Raw genomic sequence first — 17,142 nt, forward strand, 5'->3', positions numbered from 1 at the left:
TTTGTGCTGGGACGCCAATGGGTTTGGGAGATACAGCGCTCTCAGTAACTAGTGGTTGCACTAAGTACACAGCTTCTATTGGCATTGATGAATAATTTAATTTGCAAATAAATGTTAGAATAACAGATTGTTAATAGATAATTACACAAAAAAGTGCTAATTAGTCTCGAATTCATAATATAGCTCTAAGTTTGTTCTCAGTTTGTTTTAAGGAATACTGACGACCAGTTGTGGTTCTGGGTTCCACAAGAGTTAAAACATTCAATACTGGTAATACAACAATGTCTGGTGGTGTAGGGTACTTGAAAGATCGACTTGGGACTTGGGCCATGTGGATGAAGCTTGACTTCAGCATTATCAATGTCTTTGTCTATGACACAACCCAACCACCAATAGTTGTTGTGTACACGTCACATACCCAGACACCGCCTCTATTTGTATCTCCATGTCTTGTTTTGTAACTCATTCGTTTTTGGAGATGCTGGAGAAAGAATGTTGTTTAAGACTGGAATAAATGAATGTAAACTTCGTGTTCCTGTTACAGTCCGACTTTTCTGAAATCGATTCTCTAGGACAGCTTTTTCGCTTTGGTATTGCTCAATAGTACAGTAAGCGAAGTCGACAGAGGGAATTGCCTGTCAGGCCCATTCGTACAATTGCAACAATTGCAATGGTGTCATTATCTGCTCGTCATATGGTCTTTGCAAACTAACTCTTGCTGCAAGGCGTTTCACAGTGCCATCACAGGCACCCTTCCCGTGAGAAGTAGCAGAAAAATGCCACTGAGCAGGTATCCCGAAGTCAGCTTGGTGGTAACACAGATTGAGAAAATTCTTGCGGTTTTTGTATTGAGAAGCTGCTCCATCAGAAAAGTAGTACACCATCTTTGGAACGCACCCCAGTATTCCTTTAAGAAATCGATGAGTTGTTTCTGGAAAAGGTAAACTGCAATAGTATCATGCTGCAAGCAATCCGAGATTACAACAAAACTACGGTGACTAATGCTGAGCGATTCCTTGAAATACACAACAAAAGGGTGTATAGTGCATTGACTGTTGTTCCAGTGAAATCCTTGCGCAGCATCTTGAAGAACGAAAGCATAGTTTTCAGAAAAATCAGCAGACACGACTACCTCCCCCGGCTCTTCATAAAACTGACTCTGCTGAGTTGCGATGAACGAATGTGATCGTAGTGCTTCAAGCTTTTCACATAGTGTTGTCATAGTTTCAAGGGTAGAACAGTCGACAGCAGTCCATTGCTTGTAAGTGATGTTGTCAATTAGATTCTCGTCAAGCAGTGTTATGAGGGATTCGCTGAGCTTTTTTATCCCAGGGCAATAGTTACACTTTCCAAAGTAGCATGTTGGAAGCAGTGGATTACACATCATTACAGCAAGACAACTAGTTAGTCCTCTGGACGTTGCCTCGTGTATTTTTATACCCTTAAGCATAAGTTTTACATTTTGGTGAATGGTACACACACAGACTGAATGTGTACCACTAGCTCCTGCAAGAACACAGTGCCTCAGTTCGGAAAACTTCGAAAATCCAATATGGATGCTTCTGTTTAAAATTTTGATATAAGTTACTCAAAATCAAACGTTTTTGGACATGTTCTCGACCATGATCACCTTTCACAGAGACAAAATCCTTTTTACCCGGCATCATTCGACTTGAACTATCATTGTTGTAAAAGGAAACAACAACATGCACTGTAGTCTGGGTTAAGCAGTGCCCAGGCTGATGATCAGGACTAGATAACACACCTTTGTCGTTAACAAGCTGTTTGGCTTTTCTAGCCATGAAGAAGTTGGATGCTCCAAATTCTGCTTGGATTTTCGCGAGTGACCAACTCTTGGGTAGTATGGTCAAGATCTGGATCTTCACACTTCTTTCTTGTACAGTTCTCTTTCAATTGCTGAATAATCTCTCTATCATCTCTCTATCATCTCCGGACTTGTCTTCGTCAATAAAGACCTGGTCCATCTTTTCAACAATTTTAGCCATTTTTGAACGCAGCTTTCGCAGAGTGATGGGTGTCCCCTAAGCATTTAGTGACGGTTCTCAAGGAGGCCAACTCTACCTTAAGTACCTTTCGTACCGAAGAGAGGAGAAGGGTATGGATGCATTGTATCATTCGACATGCACATCCAATGATATAATATAATACATGTGCTTCGTGTATATAATTATATATAATTATGCGTGCATGAGTATCATAATATCAAGCATGCATGTATACATGCAGGGCCTGCATGCATGATTGCATCATCTCAAGCCAACGGAGACTTAGTGTTATCAATTAGCCTTGCCTCGACCCCAGCCAACGTTCGGCCTGTGACCGAGGAGTCTTGATTCCAGGCCGCTCTCACTAAAAGATACAGCATGCGAAATTTTGCACCCACGAATATGTTAAGCTATATTTATATTATATTATATTATATAAGCATAATATACACAGGCCATGACTTTATTGTATCACTATAATTATGTATAGGTACTTGGCAATGGAGACCATGTGTCAGCAGGCCACACAAACAATGTTATGGAAGGCTCCACAAGAGCTTAAAGAGACATACCAAAAACATTTGGCAATCCTGGTAAATAATAGTATACCGTGATGTTATAACTGACAATCCATTACATCTGACAATCCATTACATAATTATATAGCATACACGGTAAAACTAATAATTTTAATTTATGCTTTCACAGAGAAAATTTGTCCGTATGAGTAGAAAAGAGACGCCCTTTCACCAAAAGTTTAAAAAGTGGTCATACCACTCGAGGATTACTGGGCCATTGCTACGAACAGCATCCCTTGACATACCTTGACATAACAGAATCTGGACTCTACGATAATAGAATCGTCAATCCCCTACCCAAACGAAACAGCATGATGTCACCAATTGCTTCCTTTAGTGACATAATTTTTCCTCTCTGCAACGACTTTAAATATAATCTTTTCCCATAATATATAATTATAGCATACTATGTAATATTATCTCCATGTATACAGTCACTATACAGTACAGTCACTATACAGTCATGATTACATTATTCCCCTGCAGGTATATACGTACATGCAAATTCATGATCAGTCATAATTATTCTCCCTGTAATATCACATGCAGTAATAATTTATATATGCATGCTATAGGATAATTATGACAGCACACTTCTCTAATATCCCGTCAGCCATTCTTGTAGCAAGCTTGCTGACATAGGTCCATCATACTGGGCCCACTCTGACTCGTAGTCCTCAAAATCCTTGTACTGATCATAATTATAATGTGCATGGGTGAACCATGTATACCCACGATGGCTTTTCATTGGCTAAATCGAAGTGTGATGGCGAATTGTATAATTGTGGTGTTCGCAATCATGTCATACTCGCAATCATGTCATACTAAACCTTACCCGTCCGAGCATCGAAAGTGAGGCGTTTCCTAGGACTATATATATATGCATGTGATTGAAGTATAATGGGAGATGTACGTCAAAGTATAACACTTTAATTGAAGGTCCCTTTAGGAGAGAGCCTGCAGCTGACTCAATGTTTCCCTGGAGTCTGCATGCAAACAAAAGAGTTTAATGTCTCAGACAGAAATAAGTACACCAATTAAACCGTATATACACACCGTAGCAGCATTGTTAGTTTTTTAATCAATCGTGCTGATACTGGAACGTAAACCTATAATTATATATAATAATCGTAGGTGCATGATTGCTGGACAATGGTGCATTGTATAAAGTAGGTACTGAACAGCTATATTATTATACAAGTCATGTCAATGAGGAAAAATCAATGAGGAAAAAGTCTAAGCTTAATATAATCATGCTGTAACTTAACTTTTTAACTCATCTAATAATTATCGACTGGGGAAGACTTGCTTTATTACTACATGTGTACAACCTTTTTTCACCTCACTTGAAATATACATTTTAAAAACAAAAAAAGAAATGTACCACTAATTGACCTCAGGTATGTGTACATATAGTAATGGTCAGAGCTGACAGTAAATGCAAGTAATAATGGGGGAACCTGGCTGTGCAAAATCCTATAATCTTTGTATCTGAGGTGGAGAATGGTATGCTTGTCAATTGCTGTACCATCGGGAAGCAGCAGATAGATTGTTTGTTGCTGAAGCTACTACATGTTTGGGGGTTGTTGATAGATTTCAATTCACTGGAGATGTGTCGCTGCTTATAAAGCGAGCACTGTCTATATGATCTCACGATGAATTGAAATTATTTGTGAAAAGCCGACTACCTAAAATTCTGACCCAATTGCTTCAGATTACTGGTAGATCTAAAGTGCTGCCACATTATACTGTCTACTCAAACGCCTAGGATTCACTCGAAAGAAGGCTAAACACATCAATACAACGCTCTAAAAATAGATGTAGGTCTTGCACAACCAATCATTCATTTACAATTAGTGGTATGTTTCTTTTTTTTTTTTGTTTTTAAACTGATATTTCAAGTGAGGTGAAAAAGGTTGTACACTTGTGTATCAATAAAAAACTAACAGTACAGTAATTGGCTGAAATCTGCTTCAAATTTGAAAATACAGAATAGTTACTGATCCGCATGCATACAGTTCAGATACAAAACCTATACGGCAGGTCGGAAGAGGCAAAGACGGTGTGAACAGTGTCCAGGATGCATTAGTACAGACTGCAATCAATGTAAGTTTTGTTTGGACAAGCCTAAGAATGGTGGACCAGGAATTAAGAAACAGTGCTGCATCAAACGCAAGTGCATTCGTACTACAAAAGCAGAATCTGATGTGGCAAATGTTATTTCAAGACTACACCATTTTAGTGGTAAGGGGGGTTTAGTAAGGGGGGTACCATATAATCATATACCACATTTGTAATCGCATGGAGACAATAAATGGAGACAATAATTATTTGTACAGGTGCAGCTTCAACACCACAACTTCAAGTGCAAGAAAAGGGAAAAGGAATTTTGTGATGTACGTATAGCACTGATTCTGTTGTCGCACTCTTATTATTTTATATACCTTTAATAGTTATATACCTTCAATAGGGTTATTTCAGGTCTTGCCCGGGATTTGTGAAGCTACCCAATGCTGTCCCTCCGCAATATGTTCCAAGTTCAGGTGGGCTTTACTCATGTGTTTACTCAACACATGAGGTAATGGTACGGAGTTACACAGTCTCTGTTGGGAAGCGAAAAGACAGCAGATCATATACATGAAACAAGATGCATTATTAATCCTGCACCGAACACAGAAGGATATAAACTATTTCAGAATATGCTAGGAAAACAACGGAGAATTGACTACATTCAAGCTGATGGAAATTGTCTGTTTAGAGCACTTTCCAAAGAGATCTTGAGCCATGAAAAATTTCACCATACAGTCCGACAAATGCTTATCCGAGAGAAAGCATTCAAAGATATGTATTTGATGGTACCCTTGAGGCTCACTGCAAGAAAATGGAAGCTATTGGCTACTGGGGTACGCAAGTTGAAAATATGCAGCAGCTAACTTGTTGAAGACATTTTCTGTAAGCAACCAGACAGCCAACGTTACCATTGGATTTGCTATCGACCAAACGAGCACTTTCATCAACAAGAAAAATGTTCAGACTTAGTACTTAGTACTTAATAAGATCCTTCAGCTTTCACCACCAAAGGGCTACCACATAGAGCTCATTCATACTTTGGAATGCCATTTTGATAGCCTTGCTCACCTCAATGGATAGTGCTCCTGAGCTTCAGTCAGCAACATCAACTGTAGATTTAACTTATTAGACTATGTACCAAGAACCAGAGATAAAGTAATTACTCTATCTCTGCAAGAACCAAGATGTCATTCCTTGCATTATTTGGGTGCATTAGTTGGGTGGAGCCAACCCACTCACTAGACTAGATCAATCACGTGATGATCCTCATCAACTTCAGAGGAGGTTGGACACGCATTATCATGACGGAAGGCGTCATGTGATAATTATACACCTTTATAGAATTCCTTTGAGGTCAAAGGTGAGAATGTAAAAGCTTATTAGTGCAAGTAAGAGCTAGAGAACGCTAAAGAGAAACAGATTAATGGTGCTCTGACCTCCTCTGCTCATAACCTCCTCTGCTCATATAGAGCTGTTAAACAAAAATTGGAAAAGTGTCAAAAAAATCTAAATACTAGTCTAAATCCATCTTGGAATCTTTCAGCAGTGTAGGGAAGGTGAGAGGGCGGTGGGAATGCACTTCTGGCTACTTGCAGTGTCTCTGTACAGCCTACAAAACAGTGGAGCATCGAGGTGCCTAATGCACCTATCAATGGCAAGCCCCACCCCCCCAGTACGGTGGGGATTTGAAACATACATATTTCAATTGCACCACATCTGGGGGCAACCTCGATGTCAAATCCCTAGGTAAATCAAATCTCTAGGTAAAACCCGTAGTTCTACCTGGGGAATTGACACCTACAATGAGCTATAAATCATAATTAATACGGGTTGGCTATAATTATTATCTCTTTATACAGGCAAACAAAAGATTCAATCCACTTTATTACATGGTACAAGTGCTACACACATACTTATCAGGTTCAGACAAAAGATTCACACATTTCCAGTGAAACCAACTGTCACACACATCACATGCAATCCAGTTTTCAACTTCTTCCGTCTGTTCTTCATAAACATTTCACAGGTGTTTCGATAGTTTAACAGGAAGTGGGCGTGCTCATTGCATTTTTTCATACCTCAGTACACTTCCGGTAAGGCATTAAAATTTCCTGGTTGTTTCAACAGGAAGACCAGCCCTTGTGGTTTCACCTATCTACTGCAGGAAGAGCACAAAGTTACAATAAACCGCATGAAGCAGCCCTGATTGTACACGCTAAGTTTAAAGAGCTATAACTTCAATGTGGAAAATTTTCTGTGTTTGGAATAAAGACTGAATTATATGGTAAGCATAGTTCTATCTTATTGTATAACTCTCATTATGCGCTAACTTTTTCTATAGTAGATATGAGCATTGGTTTGTAGACAATTTTTTATCAGAAAATGATCTGATCTTTTGTTTATAAACATCTCTTTTTGATGACTGGTTTTAGTGATATGTTCAGTGGAGCAACATTTATAAAATGGTTCTTCATTTTGCTGTGAAGTTTCTCCACATTGACGAATTTGTGCCCCTTTCTGTTGAACCAGTTGTGGATGCTTTCGGCCCCCTGTTCCCCCATGAGTCCAAAAGCCACACCAGGACCCCACTCTCTCAGCCATGGGATTGTGTGCTTCTCTAGCATGTGAAGTTTGGGTGTGATGGATGCCGTAGGGAACCTTTCCCGGTAATACTTGCAATGTTGTTCTCTGAAAATCAAAAATGCTGTTAGTAAAGATTATCGTACTTATCATTATAAACTTACCGAGTGTATCTTCTTCAACAGGTGTTATGTAGCGCTGGTCATACATACTATGGCATCTTGAAAAGAGATCGAAAACAATAGAAAACTTCCTGGATGTTTCTGCTGCTTTCTGGAATGCCAAGGTAACGAATCGACTCACATAAGTGTTTCGTGTTCTCCTCCTATAATCATTTGTTTTATTATTTCACCTTCAGTGTTCGATGAGCGTGGTTCCCAACGAATGTTCCACTGTAGTAAGCTTGCCGACGTACATTAAAGGAAGCCAGAGCTGTATCGAGTTCCTTAACAAAAGGCCCGTCGTAGAGCTTAAACCCTTTTGCTATCTCAGCTTCAGCTAGGTGGAACTCTTTTGTCTGAAGTACATTGTAGTTTAATGCATAACAACATGTAATAATTATGTTTATGTTTACGTACTAGTTTGTCTGCTTTTTTTGTTCATAGCATTTGCCTCAATGAACAAATTCACGATTTGTGGATCCTCTTCAGGGTTATCTTCCTCGGAAAGAGTATAGTGTTGTCAGCGCCCGCTTGCGCTAATTGTCAAGTTCTCAATGATTTTTCACAGCAATAAACACAACTGACTTACAAAAACAATAATTGACCCTTTTATATTCGGGTATTGCACAACAACACATGGTATATCTAGAACATTCTCTAACATTACATCACCATTCTAGAACATTCAGTAACATTACATCACTATTCTAGAACATTAACAAAAACAATACATAACTATTCTAGAACATTCACAAAGAGTATAAATATGCAGTTCTACCAGTAAGTTCTCCACAAGGTCATACTGGTTAGTGAGTTCATCCGACAACCTGATATGTTTTAATTTACTTTTTATAGTTGTCACTTCATATATATACCTTCTCATATCACGCTTGACCTTCTCCAATGCTTGTGCATAGTGACCATAACTCGCTCCACCTTTCTCTGCGCAGTCTTCACTAGCCACCATTATGTCCATCTCATGGGAAAAGAGCCGGTAGAAAATCCCGAGGGAAATGTGCAGACCAGGTGGGCATACCTACATGCATGTGTGTATACAGTCGTATACATGTATCCACTATTGTAATTGTAACCTGTAATTTACATTGGTGAGTGGTATCCCAGGAAAGAAGGGTTGTCAAACAACATTATTATGCTTCTTCAGATCTGCTCCAGCTGCAGTGAAACTCTTAAAGTCATCACAAATGCTCTGTGTGCTTCTGGCAGGAACACTCTGGGGTGGGTCTCGGAGCTGATCAGAAGTAACCAGGCACCAAATACAGCAGTACTTTCCTGTTTTCAGAAGTAAGATCATTGAAGCAGCCTGTACATTGAAGCAGCCTGTACATGTAACTATTGTAAATAATTATAGTACCTGATGCTCCTGACAGGCCATACATATGGCACAAAAATTCATAGTCGCCACTCAAGAATGTTCTAATCTTCTTCCCTCTGCAATATGTCATTAATGATGTTATATAGTGCAATTATTGTGGTGTTGTGTGTATCACCTCCAGGTTTTAGATTCTAGGTCTTTAACCTGGTCGCTGTACCTCTCGAGTGCTATTCTGAGGTTGACGGGGTTGTCAGACGCTTCAAAGATACAAAACACGCAGGTGTTATTGGACGCATTAGGATTCCAATCTGGAAGGACATTTTGAAGCTTCCTCCTCCTTTGTCACCCCCAAACTTGATCCACACTTCATCATACGACCTTCATGCCAGGTGAGACGGTGTACCCTGTTTTATAGTACTATAATTAAACTTGTGTACACGTGGTGTTCGTTAGTTACCCTGTGATGTCGTTGTCGTTCATGGACAACATGTCTTCAATCTTCTGCCATAGATCCTTGACATAGGCCATTGGAACATTTCTGTCTCAATGGTATTGTGACCATCATGAGTAGGAAAGGTGAATGGGGTTAACTCGGTACATATATTCTCTCCTACATACTGCTCCGATTCTGCCCGCTATCTCTACTCCCCACTCAATAAGGTATGTATGAAGTACCGCTTGTAATTTAAACTTGCCTCCTCATATCTCTCGTTTTCTGGTATGCCAGATGCAGGTCCACTAATGCTTCCCCGGCAGGAATTGAAATGGAGCTTATCAATGAGTGCCTGCTGCGGTCACCTCATTTGCCAGCTGAGTATACACCACTGATCCTTTTCCTTTGAAGTCTAAGTTCAGAGGAACGACGTCGCACAGTTCGAGAACCTGACTTGCATTAGTGTGATGGGCTATTTGCGTAATAAATATGTGCATAATGTAATGATTATACCTGTCCTCTTGTCTGTAATTGTAGTGTTTGTAATTGTAGTGTTTGGGAATTTTCTGAGGATAAACTCCGTGTCACGAGAGATGCTTGGAGTTTCTTCTCTACTGGTGTTAGGGGTACGTTTGATGGCTTTTTTAACACATGTTCTATGTTAGGCTTCGAATGAAGGCCAGGACTGCTTCTGGAGGTTGCCTGACTGTCAAAATCAGCCACATGATCAGTGCCACAACAGGGACAAGAAATAGCTTCGGCTTTTCGTAAGCTCTGACAGCAGCATTCAGCACATGCATACTTCTGGCACGTCGTGAACTCAATAGGCAGTGAGGAGCACAAGTAACACTTTAACTCGCCAGGTACATTGAGTATGTTGGCAGAGTCTATAGGGGAATTTGATGCTATTCCTTTATGTGTTGCTTTATGTGTTGTATCATAGCCTGTGGAGAGATGTTGGGTGGTCTGCCAGCTTTGAAGAGTTTCTTTCGTCTCCCTGATTGCCGAACACGGCTCGTGTGTGTGTGTGTGTGTGTGTGCGTTGTGGGGTGTGTGTTTGCCCCCTGTGTGTGCGTGTGTGTGTTTGCCCCCTGTGTGTGTGTGTGTGTGTGTGTGTGTGCCCTGTGTGTGCGTGTGCGTGTGTGCGTGTGCGTGTGTGTGTGTGTGTGTATGTGTGTATGCCCCCTGTGTGTGCGTGTGTGTGTTTGCCCCTGTGTGTGTAGTGTGTGCATACCCTTTGTGTGCGTGTGTGTGTGTGTGTGTGTGTGTGTGTGCGTGTGTGTGTGTATGTGTGTATGCCCCCTGTGTGTGCGTGTGTGAGTGTGTGTTTACACCCTGAGTGTGTGTGTGTGCCCCTGTGTTGTGTGCCCCCTGTGCGTTCCCTGTGTGTGCGTATGTGTGTGTGTGTGTGTGCCCCCTGTGTGTGCGAGTGTGTGTGCGTTGTGGTGTGTGTGTGTGTGTTTGCCCCCTGTGAGTGTGTGTGCGTGTGTGTGTGAGTGTGTGTGTGCCCTGTGTGTGCGTGTGTGTGTGTGTGCCCCTGTGTGTGTGTGAGCCGTGCGTGTGTGGTGTGTGTGTGTGCCCACTGTGTGTGCGTGTGTGCCCCATGTGTGTGTGTGTGTGTGTGTTGTGTGTTGTGGGTGTGTGTGTGCCCCTGTGTTGCCATGTGTGTGTGTGGTGTGTGTGTGTGTGTGAGCGTGTGTGTGTGAGTCTGTGTGTTCCCTGTGTTTGCGTATGCGTATGTGTGTGTGTGTGTGTGTGCCCCCTGTGTGTGCGAGTGTGTGTGCGTGTGTGTTTGCCCCCTGTGAGTGTGTGTGCCTGTGTGTGTGCGTGTGTGTGTGTGTGCCCCTGTGTGTGTGTGAGCCGTGCGTGTGTGGTGTGTGTGTGTGCCCCCTGTGTGTGCGTGTGTGCCCCATGTGTGTGTGTGTGTGTGGTGTGTGTGTGTGTGTGTGTTGTGAGTGTGTGTGTGTGCCCCTGTGTTGCCATGTGTGTGTGTGTGTGTGTGTGTGTGTGGTGTGTGTGTGTGTGTGTGTGAGCGTGTGTGTGTGTGTGCCCCTGTGTGTGTGTGTGAGTCTGTGTGTTCCCTGTGTTTGCGTATGCGTATGTGTGTGTGTGTGTGTGCCCCCTGTGTGTGCGAGTGTGTGTGCGTTGTGGTGTGTGCGTGTGTGTGTGTGTCACATGTGTTGTGTGCTCCCTGTGTGTGTGTGTGTGTGCCCTGTGTGTGCATGTTGTGTGTGCCCCTGTGTGTGTGAGCCGTGCGTGTGTTGTGTGTGTGTGTGTGTGTGTGGGTGTGTTTGTGGGTGTGTGTGTGCCCCATGTGTGTGTGTGTGACCCCTGTGTGTGCCCCATGTGTGTGTGTGGTGTGTGTGTGGGTGTGTATCCCCCTGTGTGTGCGTGTGTGAGTGTCTGTGTTTGCCCCTGTGTGTGTTTGTAGTAAGCACAAGGCTAACTGGGTTGGATGGAACCTCGTCCGCTGAAGCATAAAATTGACTCAAACGGAATGCACATTAGATTTTTAATGAAGGAATAATTATTATAGTTTTTCCGGTCTTCAGAGGAGCAGTCCACAAATTTCGGTCCCTTTAATTTCCTGACTTGTGGATAGCTCAAGGAAAGGCGGGACCATACATGCGGAGTCCGGGTGTGGCTGTCAAACCATAGACTCTATGGTTAAACACCACAAAACATGCAGTTGTCTTATTCAAATATTTTTGTTTAGGAAGCACTCTATGTGCAACCTTATAATTATTGTATGTAATGAGTTTTATTAATTATAGTAACAATAATTATTATGGTTTTTCCGGTCTTCAGAAGAGCACCAGACCCGTCATTGCCAGTCCACAAGTTTCGGTCCTTTTAATTTCCTGACTTGTGGATAGCTCAAGGAAAGGCGGGACCACTCCTGTACATGCGGAGTCCGGGTGCGGCTGTCAAACCATAGACTCTATGGTTGAACACCACAAAACATGCAGTTGAAAAGCAAGCTAAATTTCTTATTCAAATATTTTTGTTTAGGAAGTACTCTATTATAATTATTGTGTGTAAATTGTTATGTAATTAAGATAAGCAAAATGTAACCCACGTGACAACGTCAGTTTCTTTTTTTTCCATTGTGAGCAGTTCTGTCTAGCCAGTTTTTTAGTACCATGACGATTATGTTTAGGCGCATGTGATTCCCGATGTATCATCTTACTTTAGGCGTTTTGTGGCTTGTAGCTACATGTACAATCAGTATAAGATCTAACCTTGGTTCTGACAATGAATTTTCATTAGTCAATATAGATGTGTGTGTGTGTGTGTGTGTGTGTGTGTGGGTGGGTGGGTGGCTGCGTGTGTGCAAGTGTGTGTGTGTGTGTGTGTGTTGTGTGTGTGTGTGCGTGCGTGTGTGCCCCCTGAGTGTGTGTGGGGTGTGTGTGTGGGGTGTGTGTGTGTGTGGGGTGTGTGTGTGTGCAGTGTGTGTGTGTGTGTGTGTGTACCCATGTGTGTGTTTGTGCGAGTGTGTGTGCGTGTGTCCTGTGTGTGAGTGTGTGTGTGTGTTTGCCCCCTGTGTGTGTGTGTGTGCCCCTGCCTCTGCCTGTGTGTTGTGTGTGTGCCCTGTGTGTGCGTGTGTGTGTGTGTGTGTGTGCCCCCTGTGTGTGTGTTTATAGAAGGTATACAAAGGGTATAGGGTGGATGATGGCTTTCAACCACACATTCCTATCTTATTCAACACGGAATGCTCAATTCTGAATTTTCATTTGGAATCCCATCTCTGTTGTTACCTTACTTACTTATATATATATATATGTCAGTATTTAAAGTGTGTGCATGCATTTAGCTTACATTAGTTCACTTGTCATCTTTCAGGTAGGCCAGGTGGAGAGGAGATTGATAGACTATTTTTAGGATTATCATGTGATGTTTCTTTATGTAATGGGGCAGGCTTGTGTATTGTGGTAATGTACTTGTGGATCTTAATTGTGATGTGTAAATTTCACTATCTTCATTAATTTTGGTGTATCATTATTTTGGGGTTTTTGTTTTGTATGCTGTAAGGCAATGGTTTGAGTTTATGTTTTGAGGGCATTCTGGAAGCTGTATGTGGCGTACACCGTGGTTGTGGTGTTTTAAAAGTATGCAGGGTACATGTATTCTGTAGAGTTTATTCTTTTGCTCAACGGGGTCCTATCAGTGGCTTTGTTACTCTATACCATGGGTTGGGTGGACATACCTATTAATTAAGTGAGCTTACATTTGCAGTGGCTATTATCTAAAGGACTTAGGTTATATATAGTCTGAATTCAAAGTGGGCAGTACTGGTTATTGTCAATAATAACAAATGGGGGGTGGGGGGGGGGCACAGGGGACAGAAAATAAAATTAAAACAGAAAACACAGACAAATGATAAACAAAGAAGCACTTGAACGCCCGACCTTGAGATTCGGGAATGGGGATTAAAGATCTTTGATGGTACCAACTCTCTCCGCTCGTTCAATGCATCCACAGTCTTAAGTATAGATACTTGTACACAGCTTAGTGTGATTATGTATAATTATTACACATTGGGTATGTTTACATAGCTATTCAATGGTTTGAGGCTATCAGTCTTAAATAGTACCCAATATTTAGTATACTTATGTATTTTACACCTTGGGTATGCTTAGCTATTCAATTACAGTAATAATGATGGGAGCACTTATCTTATGTTCTTTGGAGTGGGTTGCTGCATGCAGTTTACTTGGCTTTGTGTGGAGGCTCTCTTAGGACTTATCTCATGTGACTACTTGGGTTGTGGTACTTTGGAGGGAAAAACCTAGGGTCTTATCTAATTTTTGTGGTATTATAGGCTTAATTAATGCTTATACATGTACATTTAGGTGACATGTGTGTGTATATAGTCTTTACATTTCTTAGAGTTAGCACAAGGCATTAGTCAAAATAAATATGTAGTAGTGTGTGTGTGTGTGTGTGTGTGTTTTCCCCCACCAGGCAGGGGGACCCTTCTCCATCTAGTATGTACATATTGTATACTTATTTAGAGGTTGTTTAGAGGTTGTTTACATGTTTATTTGTCTTCACATTATTATAGCACATATATACATATATACAATCAATCATAGATCTTACAATGCACCGTGGCCGATAGTTACGTTTAGACTTTTTGGAACAACAGTATCTAATGTGAGAATCCAAAAGTGTTCAAGCTTTTTTAGTTCTTCCAGATTATCTGCTTGGTCTATTGCTTGTACGGCGAGGTGGTGTATATTATGATCCTTGAAATTGAAATGTCTGCTAATGTAGATGGGTTGATTGTGGGTGATGTTGGATCGGTGTCTACAGATTCTATAATTCAGTTGTTTTGTTGTTAGACCAACGTATTGTTTTTTACATTTTTTGCAAGTAATCAGGTAGATAACGTTGGATGAAACTTACACGTGAAAGATCGTCTGATAGGGTGTGTCCTTCCGTTGGTGGTACTACGGAAGTGAGTATCACAGTTTAGGTGTTGACAGGTGGCACATCTGATGTTGCACGGGCGTAGTGTTGGCCTTGTAGCATTGTGCGATGTGCTGTTGAGGCTGTGGAACTCCTGGCTGGTGGTGAGTACCATGTCAACGAATTGTTCATCTGTGGGGTATATTTTTGCACGAATTAGGTCTTCTCCGAGTTTTTTGTGCCTTAGAGGAATAAATCTAGGTCTTGGTGCAAATCTTTGAACCATACAATAATGTTGTAGGATGATTGCCTTTAGAGCATTATAGTTTGGTGGAGGCAGACACTTAAAAGTTGGTTTTGGCTTCGAGATATTTGCGATGGTGGGTTCTTTCAGGTAGTTCCGTCTTTGTTCGTAATTGATTTTTCGAGTTGTTTTGTTGACGAGCGCTGTGGGATATTGTCTTTTGTATAGCCTTTGTTTGAACTGTTCTAGGGTCGCTAGATAGTTGTCCTTTGACGAATTAATTCTTACGTATCTTATGCATTCTCCTATTATGAGGCCCTTGAATGTTGACATTGGGTGACATGAATTGAAGTGTAGGTATTGGTATAAGTTTTGAGTTTTTTGGAACGTTTTTGTGTCTAACAGGTTTGTTGCTGGGAAGCGAGACCCTTAAAGATGGTTATATCTAAATAATCGGCTGATGTTTTGGAGAATGTCCACGTGTATCTCAGTGTTGCATGGAAGCAGTTGAGTGCTGAGAGGAAGGTTAGTAGGTCTTCTAGGGAGTGTTCCCAAATGATAAAAATGTCGTCTATGTACCTTTTTAGGAGGTGTGGTTTTTTGGGCTGGGATGCAATGAACTTTTCCAAAATGATGGACATAAAGATGTTTGCAATGGTGGGTGAGAAAGCAGCTCCCATCGCTGTCCCTTTGACTTGTTTAAAGGTGATGGGCCCAAATTCGAAAAAGTTCGAAGTGACATTGGTGTGCAGCAGTTTAATAATTAGGTTCGGATCGAACAGGAGTAGATGTTTTTTGGCGTGCATTTCTTCGTAGATGATTTCTAGGCATTCTTTTTGCGGAATTGATGGGTAGAGGCTTTCTACATCGATTGTGACCAAAAAGGCATCGTCTGGGATATGCATATATTGGAGTATACGAAGGAGAGAGCTGGAGTTGAGAAGGAAGTCTTGATGTGATCGGGCGAGAGGTTGAAGGACGTGATCGATAAACTTGGCCGTTGGTGCTAGTAGCGAGTTTGAGTGGGATACTATTGGGCGGACTGGTGGTAGAGGCTGGTGAACTTTTTATGGATTTTTGGTATACTATAGAATTTGGGTGTCTGTGTTTTATTTGGTTGCGGTAGAAGAAAATTGTGGAGGTTTTTATGAGGTTTCAGTACTCTTGAATGCTCAATTAGTGTGTTCTGGAGATTTCGGTGGATGGATTATTGTGGCTGGGAAGGTGTCTACTTGTACATATGTATTGGTGTCCGCTAATTGGGATGCACATATTTGTATATAGTCGCTGGTGTTCATGATCACTATACCCAAGTTTTTATCTGCTGGTTTGATTGTGAGTGCAGCTCTATTTTTTACGAAACGGTTTTTTGCGATTTTTTGTTTTTTAGGGAGATTCGTTTTTGTTGCTTGAAAAAGTGCCGGTAATTGATCATTCAAGGAGTTCTTTGTTGTGTCTATGTAAGCTTCTAGAATGGGTTCCCCCGAGTAGATTTGAGTAATGGATGTGTGTGATGGTTTAGGTAGAAATTTCATTCGTCGGTAAATTAAAGGGTTTTGTGTGTCCTGTGATACTTGGGTTTTGACTGTTTCCTTTGTCTGTGGTTTTCGGGTTGCATGTACATAGATTGGACGTAAAGTTTGTGCATATTTGTCGAATTATTTTAAAAGTTCGAGGTGTTGGGTGATGGTGGGGGCGTTCGGAGTGGGGGAAAAAGAGAGTCCTTTATTAAGAAGAGCGAGGTCGGTATCCTGTAAATCCACTGAACTTAAGTTGTGTACGCTTAAGTCGGTGTTGAATTGGCTTGGGGGCCTAAGGATAAAAAAGAATTTTGTGCATTTGTGGGTGATGTAATTGGGCACTTGGTCGGATTTGTCTGGTTGTGGGATAACTTGCGTTTCTTTTGGGCTGGTTGACTCACCGTTGTTTTTCGTTTTCCCTCTTTGGTTGGCTTAGGTGTTTTCTTGCTTTTGATTCGCTGTATTTCTGGTCTGGGTTCTGTGTCAGTGTCTGCTTGTGCCCCTGTGTGTGCATGTGTGAGTGTGTGTGTGTGCCCCCTGTTTACCGTGCGTGTCTGGTGTGTGTGTGTGCTGTGTGGGTGTGCCTCGTGTGTGTGTGTGTGGGTGTGTTGTGTGTGTGGGAGTGTGTGTGTGTGCTGTGTGCCCCATGGTGTGTGTGTGACCCCTGTGTGTGCGTGTGTGCCCATGTGTGTGTGTGTGGTGTGTTGTGTGTGTGGGTGTGTATGTGTGTGCCCCCTGTGTGTGCGTGTGCGTGTGTGTGTGTGTGTGTGTTTGCCCCCTGTGTGTGTGTGTGTGCCCCTTTGTT

The 17,142-nt window shown here is 41.7% G+C and overlaps 1 protein-coding gene, 1 long non-coding RNA gene and 1 pseudogene across 2 annotated transcripts; 1 reads left to right on the plus strand and 2 right to left on the minus strand.

Moving 5' to 3' along the window:
- On the minus strand, positions 1 to 9,098 carry LOC135342480 (uncharacterized). Its single transcript, XM_064539211.1, has 8 exons — positions 9,094 to 9,098; positions 8,904 to 9,062; positions 8,768 to 8,844; positions 8,537 to 8,685; positions 8,271 to 8,431; positions 7,587 to 7,767; positions 5,046 to 7,368; positions 1 to 3,570 (listed from the first exon to the last, which is right to left on the minus strand). Exons 1-7 carry the CDS (start codon positions 9,096 to 9,098, stop codon positions 7,054 to 7,056), a joined length of 1,047 nt encoding a protein of 348 aa, XP_064395281.1. The 3' UTR covers positions 1 to 3,570; positions 5,046 to 7,053.
- A 48-nt stretch (positions 9,099 to 9,146) lies between these two features.
- On the plus strand, positions 9,147 to 12,501 carry LOC135342934 (uncharacterized). Its single transcript, XR_010397003.1, has 3 exons — positions 9,147 to 9,388; positions 9,456 to 10,024; positions 10,105 to 12,501. It is a non-coding gene; the product is annotated as an uncharacterized LOC135342934 (long non-coding RNA).
- Positions 12,502 to 14,344: 1,843 nt separating this feature from the next.
- LOC135342481 (uncharacterized) lies at positions 14,345 to 16,115 on the minus strand (annotated as a pseudogene).
- Positions 16,116 to 17,142: the final 1,027 nt, after the last annotated feature.

Source organism: Halichondria panicea, chromosome 10, assembly GCF_963675165.1.
Source record: "Halichondria panicea chromosome 10, odHalPani1.1, whole genome shotgun sequence".
Lineage (NCBI taxonomy): Eukaryota > Metazoa > Porifera > Demospongiae > Suberitida > Halichondriidae > Halichondria > Halichondria panicea.

Coding starts and splice junctions, on each gene's coding strand:
- LOC135342480 (XM_064539211.1), bottom strand. Junction 8,432..8,536: donor TGAAGAAGCATAATAATGTT/GTTTGACAACCC, acceptor ACATGCATGTAG/GTATGCCCACCTGGTCTGCA. Junction 7,768..8,270: donor GTCAAGCGTGATATGAGAAG/GTATATATATGA, acceptor TTATGCATTAAA/CTACAATGTACTTCAGACAA.